Source organism: Psittacula echo, assembly GCF_963264785.1.
Source record: "Psittacula echo genome assembly, chromosome: 1".
In the NCBI taxonomy this organism is placed as follows: domain Eukaryota; kingdom Metazoa; phylum Chordata; class Aves; order Psittaciformes; family Psittacidae; genus Psittacula; species Psittacula echo.
In genome coordinates, this window is record NC_137735.1 from 156,057,828 (window position 1) to 156,073,064 (window position 15,237).

Below are 15,237 nucleotides of genomic sequence, written 5' to 3' on the forward strand. Positions count from 1 at the left end.
GGGGCAGCAGTCTCTTTTGTTCAAACCTCAGTGATGTGCAGGTGGAGCAAGGAAAGAGGAAAAGGCATGTGGCATGCTTATTTTTCTTGAATATGATTACACTAAGACTATACCTTACTTCCAGCACCGAACTGCCCCTCAGATGGAACAGTTCTGCAAGGTCTGAAAATTTGACTCGCTTTTTAGGCAACAGTGCAGAAAACCAAAAGTGGTTTTGCCTTCTTGCCTCATGTAGTTGAGTGCAATAGACTATGGGTTTGTATCACAGCTGTGCCTGGAAGTGCAGTTCTTAAGCAGAAAGAGGAAGTCTTTAGCACAGCCTCTCCTGTTCGTATTTAATACTTGTCATTTTGAGAATAGTCTTTTAATGGAAGAAAATCAGCACTATTTGCTGACCCAGCAGCATACAAGTGTTTTAATCTCTGATGAAAAATTAATGATGCCAAGTAAGCACACCCCAGATTTTTCCTTCACCTTTTATGTGTCTTGTATTACTGCAGCCTCTATCAGCTCCCTTCACCAGGTAGGCAAGGACAGCAAAATAAATTAAATGGTCTATAAGTGATGAATCAAAGACAAATCATAATCCTTATCTAGTAGACCTAATAAGGAGCAGCTGCTAGGAGCTTCCATATGCATCTGGACTATGTTATATACAAGAGATTAATGAGTTCTTACCTGCCATGTAGGTTAGAAGGGATTCAGTTGGCCATGGAGGCTGGCAGCCATTGTCATAAAACAACCACCCCTCCCCACCATTCAGTAACTCAGTACTAAAACTTACACTGAAACAGTTCGTTTTGCACTGTTAATTCTCTGTATAGCTGTTCTATAATCTTGCTCCTTAGGTTTTAGCACCTTTTATTTCTGGTCAGTAAAAGCACGTATGGTTTTGGGCAAGTGCTGTCCTTTATCTTATGATCTTTTCCTTCAAGTATTTTTAAACAGCAGCATGTACCCTTCTTCCAGCCCTTGTTTTGTTAGATGAAACAAACTATGCTCTCTTAAATCTTCTCTTTGGCAGCCCTTCTTTGCATGTTTTAGTCTGAATATCTCTTTCTGTAATAGCAGTCACCAAAACTGTAATTATATACCGCTGCTGCATGCATCTTGTGCAACAGAATCAGTATCTTTGTAACACTGCTGGAATGGATGCTGACAGGAAATATCCTAAAATCAGTGATCACGCTTCAATATTTAAAAGCTTTAGTTTCTTCCCTTTGATAATGAAACCTCCTTCAATTAAGATCTCTTTCTACATAGATAATTAGAAACTAAGAGATTACCTAGAGGCTTTTTACTTTCTGGCTTTGCATAAAGGGAGATTATTTTATGTCTCTACCTTTTCATTCCCTGGTATGGACTCTTTCTTACTGCCTTTCAGAATCAGAGCAAAGACATTATGTTAATTTTGCAAAGATTCCACATTATCACCTTCTAAATTAAAGCATGCACTTCCTGATTTTCTCCCTAGGATGCAAACGTGGCACATTTTCAAGTGGGAACACTCATCTGGGCAAACATTCTTGTTTTCTGATTTCACAAATAACCTGGAATCCGTGTCTACCATCTTCTTGTGATTTCTTATTCTACATTCAAAATTCACACTTATATCTCATTTTCCAGGTTTGTTCACATTTTCCTGGCCAAGGAATTCTCTGGTGTATCAATACACACAAGTAGTTTTGTAACTGTGAGTGCTAACTCAATTCCATTTGTTAACTGGATAACTGCACAGCATTCCCAAGGGTACTTCTTCAGAGCGGGATTCTTTTAGCATGATGTACTGCATTTGATTATTCCTTCTCCCATTTTTAATTTTACATTTTTATTATTCAGAGGCACTTCTTCCACTCTAGCCTATCTTCTTCTCAAACCCATGCTGCACTGAAATCCTGTTCAACATATTTGTAATCCCTCCTAGATTCACCTGTGAATTATGTTCTTCAACCCATCCAAATGATCAGTTAAAATCTGCTCTCTACCAATAAACTGCCTTAATTTAAAATTTCTTCTCCTTATTTAGCCACAGCCCTGATTCCTCTACAGTTCTCCTTATTCCATTTTTTTTTTTCTATTAAAGTGTCATGTGGGATTCCACACCTAATCCCTCAATAAACTTCCTGAAAATAGTTTTATGTTCAGTGCTATAGAAATGCATCCACAATAGGATTCCTTGCAAACCACTAATAGTTTTTGAAGTAACTAAAAACTCATTAAAGCCAAAGTGAGAAAACTGTTGCACCTGCACATTTTAAAGTGGTTTAGAAGGGACAGCAAACTCCTAATTAGCACCTCTTAGACTGTGCAGCACTTGCAACACTGAAGATCAAAGAGTTTGAAAGAATTCAATACATGCATCTTGTGAATCTGTACACACAGTGGCCTAAAACTGTCTGAATTTATTGCTCTATAGTTCAACTCAATTTCTTGTCTGCTTTTAAGAGCCACACCTAAGAAATAATATTTGAACAGCAATAAAAGCAGAGGAAAAATGGTGAATGAAGATAAGATAGTAGCTTCCAGCAAAACCTGTGTAATTACAAATCCAATCTTGCCCTAATTGAAATAAACTGTTCCCTCCCTTTGCTTAAGACAACAGTGTGAAAAATTAACAATATATTTAAACTGAATCAGAATGTTTTCATTGCCAGAGAACTGAGGGAACACCAGAAAAGTATAGGTATCTGACTGAAATGACACAGGTAGAACTTAATACATCAGATTGAGAACAGGCCAAATTAAATCTTTTCTAGCACTATGCAGCAACTCCTAAGCTAACGAAGGATCTCAGCTCTCTTCCTCCAAGGTCCTTTCATAAAGGCAGCCTAATAACATTTTCTAAGACCAGTACAGAAGGTGTCTATCAAAGTAAACATTATTTTTAGTAGATGATGCAATGGCTGGTGCCATTGTCCCAAATGGCAAAGTGACAAACACATTGGTGAAGCTGGACTTTTTATCTAGTAAATATTTTTAACGTACTGTAGCTGCCTACTAAGAGACAAAATCTCACCCAGAAACCTGTGAAGGAACCTTATTAATGGGTACATGACATGCCCTGCCCACCATTCTTGGCATAAATAGGAAATTGTAAAGGAATGAGCAGCAAGATTGTAGTAAGCTCTAAATGTTAACTTTGCAACTGTAAAGTGATTTCAAGAGGATGTAGATATGAAAATTAGAACATAAAAGGAAATGCATAATTTATTATTTCATATATCAACTGCTGATTTTCTTCTTCACTAGAGACACGTGAAGTTTGGCAACCAAAACTGAATCTTCTATCATCAGCTGCTCCCTCAGGTGAACTGTTCCAGGATTTAATTTCCTTTATCCTGTTACAGGAATAGCTGCTGCTCAAGTGAAGTTTTGTGGCTTGGGATTGTTTTCAAATAATGAATGAAAAAATCTAAAGGTATCCCAATAGAAACAATAAGTAAGAAGTCCTAAATGTATCTTCATTTTGATAATTTAATATGTCATTTATAGTCATCCAAATATCTCAGTCAATACGGTTATGTACAAAATCCACTGAAAATAAAAAAAAAGAAATTAAATGTCATCTTTCAGCTGTAAAAGTGCAATTAACACAAGCAAAGTTTTGATAAGAACATTACATTTCTGTTAAATTCACTGGCTATGTAAGAGCCTACAGGTATGTTGCCTACATTAAAGTGAATGAGGGTTTTATTTTTTGTTAGTTTTGAATAAGCCTGACAGTTGATAAACAAAGATTTACTGCCACCATAATTATGGTACATACATCAAAAAATGCATGACAATTGTTTGCCACAATTTTAAGTTTTACTGACTTTAAGAAACTCCAGAGCAACAGTAGGATCCGTAAAGGTCAAAAAATAGTGAATACCATAAAACCTTGTATCAAGCAAGTGTGCACAAACCAGCCATCCGGAATTGCTGTCTCCAGAACTCTGAGAGCTTTCCAAAGATGTTATTTACCCCCAGTAAATACCTTTACAGTACTGAATGGATTTTTCTGGAACGACATTTACATTTACGATCTTTCATGCATTACATATTCACAATTTGGAAGGTAACGAAAGGCCTTCATACATGTCAGTCTTTAACCGCATCCAGTCCTGAAGTCTCTGCAAAACTGTTTTCTCTTGCATTAATACTTTTGCAGCTTTTTTCAGTTTTTCTTCATTTCGTTCTAAATATCGAATTCCATCTGTCTGCAGCTGGTTGAGTTTCTCTTTACGACTTTCATCTAGAGGTATGTCTTCATTCATAAGAGGGTTAAATCTGAAATAAGTATCAGCAGGTAACAGTGCATCCAGCATGGTGTGAACTTCTGCAGTGAAAACAAAGGGAACCATTATATTTACATGAGACAAATAGTCCTTCACGGTCTCTGAACAAGTGCTCTGCAGTGACACAGTAAGTGTAAATATGGGCTGCTTTGCTGAGTAAACGTTTTTCCACCACTGCTTTATCAAAATCCCTTTCTCATTATAAGGCTTGCAAATGACCTTGTAGCTCTGTTTGCTCTGTAAAAGCTGCTGCTTTTATTCTACGCCAACGTCACTGGTATGACGATTAAGAAGGCTTTGCAGCTATCTAGATTTTTAATTACATGTACATTCCATTCCTTTACAAAGTGAGAGTGCATGCTGAAGAGCAGGCATGTAACTTACACATTGCAATTCAGGACACCCATGATTTGTCACAATCAGTACTAACGGAAGTAGGTATTGTGGAAATGACAGCTATATAGTCTTCTCTCAGACTACAGTAAAAAGTATGTAGGTTTAAAGCTTTCTTTTGTTTGCAACTAAGTATTTTTTTTATATAGTACAGATTTTGGGTTTAGCATTCATTTAAATGTTCAAGTTGAATTATAACAGTTCAGTTAACTAGTATAATCATAAATTGGCTAGGTAATGTATTGGTATGTTCCTCTCTTCCTTTTTCCTCTTTTATAACCCATTTTCTCTCTCCCTTTTAGATCTCTCTTCTCTTTGCTGACTCCCTTAAAATTACATTTCCACGACTTCCTTCATCTTTCATTATCTTTTATTTTCACCTTCTTCGTAATTCTTACCAAGCTCCTCCATTCTTTTAGACATCTACTGTCATATAAAAATTTTAAAATGAAAAAAATACCATGGGTAAGACTACAGCAAAAGATTCCTCTTAACCTGAAATTTTCCCTGCTTGGTCCCTCCTCCTGTAAATTACTGCATTTTGTCTCTGTTCTTGTCTTGCCACGTCTAGTCTTTCTTGCCCTATCTAATGCTCTCTCCTTTGTCCTTCATAACATAACATAACTACCCATGTGCTCAAATCTACTCTTCTCCTCTTTCTATTTCCTCTCCTTTGGTCTCCACAGTGATCTTTCCTTTCTTCCTCTTCCCCATCAAATTTCTTGCCTGGTTTTTCATCTGCAATGAAACTTTTTCTTCCCTGGATAGAAAGTGGACAGCAAGTCACTCTTTCCCACAATTCCCACTGCCATTCCACAATTGGGCAAAATACAAAGGTGGCCTCAAAATCTAGCTTTTCCTTACTAATGACAGTCAACTGACAGAGATCACATAGCAAGGCATCTACACTGTAAGAGTATTTCTTGTTTCCTGGTTTTTTACAGTATCAGTTTCCTTTGTAAGGTGGGGAAGAATCTGCATATTAAAAACAAAGCAGATGCAAACTGCCAGTGACAGAGTTCCAGTGTACTCCCATCCTAGGAACAGAGTTTATTTTGGTAAACACATGCTTGGCTCCTCCTGAAAGCAATGGAAGTTATGACATCTAGTCCTTGGAAAAGTCCAGGTACAAAAGCACACATAGAAAAGAACTAGAATACCTTTTCTGAAGCTGCTGAACACCAATCGACATTCTATATTAAATTTAAGCATTTAATTTTATGGGAAGAACAAACCAAATGTAAAAGAATATGATTTTTTCCTATTGAAATTGATTCCTGAGTATGCCTTTATCCTGAAGCACCTGTTGGATTTTCATTGCCATTCTGATAAATTTTAAGGTATCTTTTATCTTTATTATACCTATATTAACAACCTCATTCACAGCTGAGAATTCATGAACTAAATGAGCTTAGCAACAACATAGTGGAAAGAAAGACTCATAGAAAGAAGACTAGGAAATGTATTCATGTTATCATCTCCAGAAAACCTGTAATACTGGTAGTAAAACACCAAGTACACATAGTGAGCTACAGAGAGACATCTTTCAAGTAGTTTCAATGCGGCAGGCAGAGAGGCAAAGGGGAAAGACTAAAGGTTGCAGATCACTCTGAACTGGAACTATAACTCTATGAAAGAAAAAAACCTGAGAACGGTCACAATACAAGCATATCTTAAGACACTGACCTTCTGTGTCAGTTGCACTGCTGATGACATTTGTGAGTTTCGCTTTCAGACTGGTGTATGTGACGTTAGTCTTTCCTTCACTTTCGTATCGACCAGTGCCCAGTGATATTAGACACTGCAATGGAACATCTGGCCAAAGACACTTGCACTCATGAACTGCCAATGCAGAAGGATTATTTAGCAGCAGACCTCCATCCTGTAAATTAGAAATAAATACAAATGTTAGTATTCTATAAGACACACGGTCACAAGAGAAACCACAATTATAGACAAAACTAGCATAGCACTAATATACAAAACGAGTTAAACCAAACAAGCACTGATTTCCATATTTTGTGCAACTGCTCTGTTTGTGACAGGCAGCAGCTGCATAGCCATGCTTCCTGGGCTTATGAACACTGTCAGAGCAGTGCCTGTGTTTGCGGTCAGTTTTGCCATTGTGAGCAGTAGAAGGAGTAGGCTAGAAGAGCACTATTCACTGGAATATCTGAAGTTATGACTTCATCTTTTGAAGACCTTTTAGGTAAGACAGAGTGACAGTTTCTTAAACAGTCAAAAATCAGTCAAAAAAAAGCCTGCATCTCAAAATGTTTATTACTGGGATTACAAGGATATATTCTCTAACGAAGTCCAAATGACTACCTGCAGAATCTAAAATTAAGAAGAGCTAAGCTTGGCCAAAGCTACTTTATAAGCACAGTCATTACACAGGATGTTATAGCCTGACTTTAAGACTTGGAAAATTTCAGAATCATGTAGGTTGGAAGGCACCTATAGAGCTCACCCGGTCCAATCCCTCTCCTCAAGGCGGGTCAGCTAGAGTGCACTGCCCAAGGCTATATCCAGTTCACAAATGGAGATTCCAAAACCTCTCCAGACAACCTATTCCAGTATTTGACCGCCCTCACAGTAAAAGATCTTCTTGTGTTCAGATGGAATTTTATGTGTTTTCATTTGTGCCATCATCTTTGGTCCTTTCAATGGACACTACTGTGAAGAGTACAGCTCCATCTTCATTCCCCGCCCCCATCCTTTAGTTGTACTCTTAAGTCTTCTCTTCTCTAGACTGAACAGCTTTCTCAGTCTCTCTTCATACCAGATGCTCAAATCTTTGTGGCCCTGCACTGGATTCATGTCTCTCTTGTACTGGGGAACTGAACACAGTACTCCAGATGTGGCCTTAAGCAGTGCCCTGAAGCAGCATTATCTCCCTTCACCTGCAGGCAAGATTGTTCTTAATGCAGCCCAGGATGCTGTTGGCCTTTTTTGCCACAAGGGTGCATTGCTGGCTCATGTTCAGCTCGTCCACCAGGACCCCAAGGTCCTTCTCTAACAAGCTGCTTTACAACCAGTCAGTCTGCAGTGTGGATCAGTGCACGGGGTTATTCCTCGCCAGATGCAGGACTCTCTCTTTACTGAACTTCATAAGAATTCTCCAGCCTGCTGAGGCCCCTCTGAGTGGTGGCGCAACCATCTTGTGTTCCAGACATTCCTCTCAGGTTTGCAACATCTGTGAACTTCCTGCAGGTGCACTCTGTCCCATCATCCAAGTCATTAATGAAGATGTTAATACTGTTGGCCCTGTGTCAGCTTGTCTGTGTTGTCATAGGAGATAAGTGTCAAAGGCTTCACTAAATCTAAGGTAAACAACATCCACTGCTTTCTACTTGCCCACCAAGCTAGTCGCCTCACTGCAGAAGGCTACCAGATCAGTCAAACATGAAATGATTTGTAAATCCACAGTCACTACTCATGATCACCTTGTCGTCCATGACTTTGGAAATCTTTTCCAGGAGGATTTCCTCCATCATTTCCCAAGGGATGAAATGAGGCCAACTAACCTATAGTTCCTCCTCACAGCTTTCTTCCTGCCCTTCATGAATATAGAAATTATACTTGCTTTCCCAACCCTCCCAATCACCATGATTATTTAAAGATAATCAGGAGTCACCTTGCAATAGCATCAGCCAGCTCCATCATCATTCACGGGTGCAACCCATCAGGCCCTATGAATTTATATATGTTCAGTTTGTTTAACCACTCCCTAAACTGTTTCTCCTCTACCAAGTGTTAAGTCCTCCTTGCACCAGACTTTCTCTCTAGCTACAGGGCCTTGTATTCTTGAATGTTGGTTTTACTGGTAAAGGCTGAGACAAAGGCAGCAAGCATTAAGCATTTCTATTATTTCTCACCAGCTTCACTGCCCCATTCAGTAGTGGGCCCATGTTTTCCCTAGTCTTCCTTTTGATGTTTATGTGCTCACAGAACCTTTTGTTATTGCTGTGAACACTCCTTTTCAGATGCAACTCCAGGCCAGCTTTTGCTTTCCTAAGCCCACCTATGCAAGACCGGTCAGGAGATCTATACCCCTCCTGAGTAACCTGCTCCTGCTTGCACCTTTTGTACACTTCCTTTTTACGCCTGAGTTCAGTTAGAACACCCTTGCTCCTCCATGCCATCCATATTTGCTTGATTTCCTCTTTATTGGGATGGTCCTTTCTTGAGCTTGAAGAAAGCGACCACTGAGTATCAAGCCAGCTCTCCTGGACTACTCCTCTCTTCAAGGCCACAGGCCATAGGATTTCTCCAAGAAGAGCTCTGAAGAGGACAAAGTCTGCTCTCCTGAAATCCAGGGCCATAGTCCTGCTTTTTATCCCTGCTACCTTCTCTTAGGATCTTGAATTCATCATCTCATGGTCACTGTAGCCAAGGCTTTCTTTAACTTTCATGTCCCTAACCAGTCCTTTATTCTTCATAAGCATCAGGTTCAGCAAAGTGCATTTCCTTTTTGGCTCATCCATCAATTTTGGTAGGAAGTTGTCATCAATGCATTTCAGAGATCTCCTAGGTTGCTTGAGCTCTTCTGTACTGCCTTTCATCAGGGATCAGGATGATTCAAGTCCTCACCAAGAGCCAGGCTCTGAGAATGTGAGGCTTAAGTTGTGTGAAGATCAGAATTCAGCCAAAGACTAATAGAACAAAAGCTACTCTTAAAAGTCTGGCAGTAAAGAGAGACATCTTTTGCTAGCAACATGTCAAAAGTGTAGGTGATGAGGCTGGGATAAAGTACTTTAGGACTAGTAAGAATCCATTTTGACCCAGCAAATCTCAAAAAGCTCAGCACTTCTTGGAAGTAAAATGACCTTCACTTCAACTAAGAAACAAATTTCTTTAGACTTTGAATTCAGTAAGACTTTCTACACTGGGAATGCCTTAAAAAAGCAGTTATAAAGGAAAAACTTAAGCTGAAGACATCAATAGGAGAGACAAATATCTTTACAGTCATTCAAAAATCTATACAAACAAAACATGTAAAATACAGAAGAAACAGAATACTGACTACAATAAGCATTATGCAATAGTTTCCTATACCCTAAATCTTCCTGAACCCCTGTATCCCATACCCGACCATTACAAGAACAGTAATAAAAAGCAACTCTACTCAGGAATAGGTAAAATACAAAAGGTTTTGGAGTAGATAAACATTCTACAAAACCCCTTTAGCTACAGCTGTGCAAGGTAAATAAGCCAAACCAGGATTACTGTGCTGAGTTTTAGGAATTATTTTTTAATTAAGCTTTCACTTCAACCTACAAAAAGCTCTTTGAACTCCTTCTGGATACTGGCCGCTTTGCTCAAATTACTCAAAAAGCAAATGAATGGTCTCTTCAGTGCCTATTAACTTTTGCTTATGTTTAAATTAGCTTCTACACAGAAAACAAAATATAAGGATGTTTTTCCCCTTGACGTAATCTCCCATGAATCTTAATCTAAAAATCTTAAAAGTTATCTTTGTGGTGCTTGCTTTTTCTTTAAATCCTAGAATAAAACCATGCTTAACAAATAATTTCCACTAATCTTACCGATATAATTTGATTAAACATCTTTGCTTCACCATGGGAAAATTAATGTTGTATGAGGTTAGGGGGTACATAATACTAAAATAATAGAACATTTTAATAATATTGATAAATAAAAGGTCAAAGGAAGGTAAAGTACACATATCTACACATACCAAATGTGTACTGTGATGATGATTAACAGCTTTGTGCAGTGATTTCCATGTTTAAGCAGTCTCCAATTTAGGTTTATTCAAGTGATACTAAATATTCATTCCTAAGAATTTTCAATTTAGACACCTATAACGTACCTTCTAGCATACATGTCATGTTTGGTAAGTCAGAAGTAGGGCTCAATAAGGAAGGCAACTGATTCTTTTTCTGCCCCTCCAAAGGTATTATGGTTGATAATGACCACATCCTGATCAATACTGTGCTTCAAATCAGCTTACTCTATTGAAGATATTCATCGCATCGCTCTTTTGCTTACAATCATAAAATCATAGTGCAGAACAACAGCCAGAGAAGCCATGGAATCTCCATGCAGGGTATTTTCAAAACTCAACTGGGCAAGTCCTTGAGCAAACTGACTTAACTTTGAGGCTTTTCCTATTTTGAACAGGAGGCTGGACTCGCTGAGATCCTGTCCTCATCCAATTTTCCTAAGGTTCTACTCTATTTAAAGAAATAGAGTATGAATCATAGATGTGTGTTATTTTAGCTGCAAAATGAAATTACACTTTAAAGGCCATCCTTATTAGAAACTGAACTTTGTCAGCCCACTCTAAGTCTTACAGAAAACGCAAACATGCATTTTCCTTAGAATACCTCAGAATCTGTAACTGGACGGGTAACTTACAGGAACTTTTCAAATGACTGAACTGCTGACGAACAGCAGTGCGATTGTCCTGAGTTCTGACTCAGGACCCAGTGTTGGGCAAACAGCCAGAGCAGACCCCTCCTTCTCTCTTTATTCTTTAAATCTCCCATTCTTTATTGTCTGGCCTTCCCTACATTTCACCATCTCTTCTCACTTAGCCAGTTCTCAAACTGGCTGCAAACTCTTTTAATTTCCCAAACATACATGAGTCACTCCTTCCCTTTTGTGTCCTTCTGTGCTGCTATGGTCAGTGCACTGGCAAGCACCAGATGATTCTTCGTATGCTGAACTTGGCAAAACCACGCCACACTTGAGTCAACTTAATTTGCTGGCAGGTCACCGAACACAAAGTGCCACAGAACAAAAGTTAATGTAAGTAAGCGTGAAAAAAGCTGCATAACTTCCTTAATGTTGTCAGGCAGGTAAACAGTAGGAAAAAGGCTTTTTAAGAATTTCTAGCAAAAATAATGGAAGCAATGAAATGAATTAACCTGAAAATGGAGCTTAATACATATAAAAAGCCAAGCTTTTATCGATTGCAAAGCAGTGAACTCAGGAACTGGGACAATCAGTCTTTTGCCACAGGCTTTGCAAGTGGTAAACATTCAATTTTTATGTTTTGTTTTATGTTTTAGCAGCTAATTCCCAAGTGAACATAAGGAAATTCTTTTTCATACATGTTTTCCAAAATACATCACAATGCAACTGTAACCATACTTTCAGGGCTTGATGGTCATTATCCAGAAGTCGAAAGCCATAGCCAATATTTTCTATATGTTTTTCGACAGTTGCACATTAGGCAGGGAAAGCTCTCTCATGATGTGACTACCAGACTGTAAATTATTTAAAGCAGGAAAAATGCATCTTTTGTAGGCATATACTCCAATGAAAACTCTGCTTGCCCAGTTCTAGGGATAAAGAAAAGCCTGATTAAACACTATGAAATAGACAGGGGCAAATCCTACAATCAGAAGGAAAATACATTGGGAATTCTCAAAGGAAGTTCTCAGGCTACTTGGGAGTCTGGTAGCACAGAACCTTCTGATAATCTTGTCCTACTTAAATAATTAATGAATGTGCATAAAGTCACTCCTCACGTATTTGAGTCAAAACTTTGGAAACAGTTATTTAAAATTAAGATATTACAATAATAATAATAATAAAAAAATAACCAGTTTGACCCATTCTTGACCATGGGCAGTTATTTCTAATAAGTTCAGAATAGTTTGCATATTCATAGACTAGCACTGCACTTCCTAATTTTGTCAGACTCACGTTGTGCCTTGTAATTGCTCTGTGTAACATCCTGTGTGTGGCACAGCTTCACCTGAATGATGTCAGACTTTGTGAGGAAAATAGTCTTGCACTGGATGAAGGATATATAACTAAGAAAGCCAAGTCTGATATTTGGAAGCTGAGTTTGTTGGCTCCATAGTAACCACTTCACCTCACTGTCTGTGCAGACATGCTTTGCATTTTACTTCATTTTTACAGACTTGCTCTGTTGTTTACTTTCATTGTCTCTGTGAAGAAGTGGAGACAGAATTAGTACAAAGCTATCACAGGACAAGACAGGCTCAGATTCTGAATGGACTTTTTGAAAAGTATTTTCAAAATTCCATGCTTATACAGTCAACATAATAACATAAATATGCAGACTAAGGGTAAGGCTCATTGCTTCAAATAACGAGTTTGAAGAGCTGCTGCACTGTACCAAGTGGTTACTACTTAGAAAAATTGAAATAACTACACTGAAAACATTTCCTCTAGTTTCCGTAAGTAAAATGGCTACACCTTGCTGAATCACCTGTAAAACCAGCTCAATACATTTACATAAGCAGCAGCAAATGTCCCCAGAGTAGAAGACAGGAATGAAAAACAGGAGAATTCTTTTGCTACCTGTGAGATCCATTCATACAGACAACTTCAAGAATCATATCCTGACCCAGTTCTCCCATTGCACTGGGCACCCATGGCCAGTGTGTTAGAATATCCACATAGAAGGCGTGAAGGCTTGCTCAGTGAAGCATCACTGGGCTACCAACTTAAAACTTCTAATACACGCTTTGTAAAAAAGCTATCGACACATTCAGATTTGACTACACAATAAACTATCCCCTTTAATGTTTATCATAAATATGCTCTCCTCAATACAAAAGTTACATGATTATGGCTCTGCTCTCATGACAAATCATCCTGATCATAGTACTACTGAGGATGGAGCTGCTGAAGAGGAGCTCCCAGCAAGTACAGAAAATGTTTACCTCCCTGCAAAAACTATTTTGACCCCATATAAACATGAAACAGTACAAAAGTACAATTGTTTCCTCTTGATCTTGGTGACAAGCAATGGATGGCAGTGCCAATATTTCTAACAAATCTCGATCTAAAATGTACAGCGCCCTTAAACAACTCATTTTAGCTTCATTCTAATGGTGGATCTTACCCACTTTCCTGCATGAGAGACGAGCGGGAATTATTTTTTTTTAATAAATTAGATCATTTTCTATAAACTACGCAATGACCTATGATTATCTCTCTATACAAATATTTCATAAAATTCATATGTCATGCTAACAGGGATGCCACAGAGTCAGTGAAATGTAACTTAAAACGTATTCTGCACTATGCTGATTCCCAGCAGTCCTTAATTAATGACAGGTATCAGTGCAATCCCCCTGTACACCAAATTTCTAAGAATTTCAGAATGAGTCAATACTGCTACTTAACAAAAGGCAGAGATGCTCCTTTAAATTCCTGAAATAAACTTCTTGTGCTCATCAATTTGTAAGGCTCACTCAAAATTACCATTTCTCTTCAGACACTAGAAAAGCAAACAGTCCTGAGCAGTGATAAGTTACTGCTCAAGTGTGCACTGAAAAAGGGATTCCCCTCGACCTGGCTAAAAGTTCTGTAAAAAACCTTTGTACAGAACATTAAAATTAAATGCATTTGTATTACTGAACAACACTGACAATACTGACAGTTTAAAAAATACCCCAGAAGGCACAATAGCTGCATTTATACTTCTACACCAGTTGCAAAAAGAGAACACTTTATACCGAGATCACATCACATGGAGTAAAAATCCTAAATCTAATAAGGTTTGAAAGGTTACAGGAAAGCTTCCTTTTCAGTATCACTGTTCTCCCATACAATATTTATCTTTTTTTTTTTTCCTAAAAATTAGCTACACTGTAATACATTGTTTGCATACACACAAATGTCATGTTAAATGCTTCTGAGAGCTATCAATACTATAGCCATTACAAGCCAAACACTTGATCTATTTTATATTTTTTTTACCCTACATTAGCCATATTTGCTCTTGACATATCTTTGGAATGAAGTGATGGCTGAGGTGGCTGGCTGGGTGATTATCTTAAATTATTAACTCATCCCAGCCAGTCATTAACTCACAGAAACGACCAGCTGCTCAGAAGACAATACTGAATTCATGGGTTTGTGTCAGATATGGAAGATGGATTCTTACACTGCACAGATGAAGATCTGGTAAATATTAACAGACATCATAGGAGAATTATTTGGCAATAAAATACATTGTCAGTATTTCATTAAAAGCATAAGCAGGTGCAGCACAGATTTAATTAAATGAATTCTGCAATGAATAACAGGACACATCACTAAAATAGTATGTATTTTAACTGTGGTTCCTAAATAATGAACGTCCTGTAACATTATAAGCAAAGATCACAATGTGTAACTTAACTGACCTGGGGCTGAATCTACACTGGCCCCAAACACAGGCCTGACCTCAGGTTCTTCATATGATGTTTGGGAAGCACAGGCAAAGTTCAAGAGTAAAGTTAAACACAAAAACCTAAACCACAAACAAAAAACTCCAAACCCACAGATTTGGATATGAACTACCTAGTATTTGTATCCACAGTGGGGGCAAGAGAAAGGGGAGAAAGAACTGAAGGAAAAGTTCTGCATTTTCATGAGTCATCTAAGTTAAAAGGCACATGCTCAGATCACAAAATACAAAGATGGGCTTAACAAAGGTAGAGAGACATTGAAACTGAAGTTTTTATAAGAAGAAAATCTGAATTTACATACCAGACCACTGGCAGCAACGAAAGAGCCTACAGGGGAGAAAGAACAGGCTAATTGATGGCACAGCAGTCTACAGTGGATGGAG

General features: G+C 38.2%; 1 protein-coding gene across 12 annotated transcripts in view; it reads right to left on the bottom strand.

The window, feature by feature from the left end:
• Positions 1–2,561: 2,561 nt before the first annotated feature.
• Positions 2,562–15,237, bottom strand: part of PNPLA8 (patatin like domain 8, phospholipase A2) — a 38,430-nt gene continuing 25,754 nt past the window's right edge. For 3 of the 12 annotated variants that reach the window (XM_080637767.1, XM_080637770.1, XM_080637769.1), the window contains 2 exons: positions 6,357–6,552; positions 2,562–4,318 (listed from right to left, as the gene is read on the bottom strand). In XM_080637767.1, coding sequence (XP_080493893.1) covers positions 4,044–4,318; positions 6,357–6,552 — 471 coding nt within the window. In that variant the 3' untranslated portion in view covers positions 2,562–4,043. Of the gene's footprint in view, positions 4,319–6,356; positions 6,553–7,140; positions 9,326–10,506; positions 11,984–12,350; positions 12,599–15,237 lie in introns of those variants that run through there. The other 9 variants (XR_013958767.1, XR_013958769.1, XR_013958764.1 and 6 more) reach the window with 8 other exon arrangements.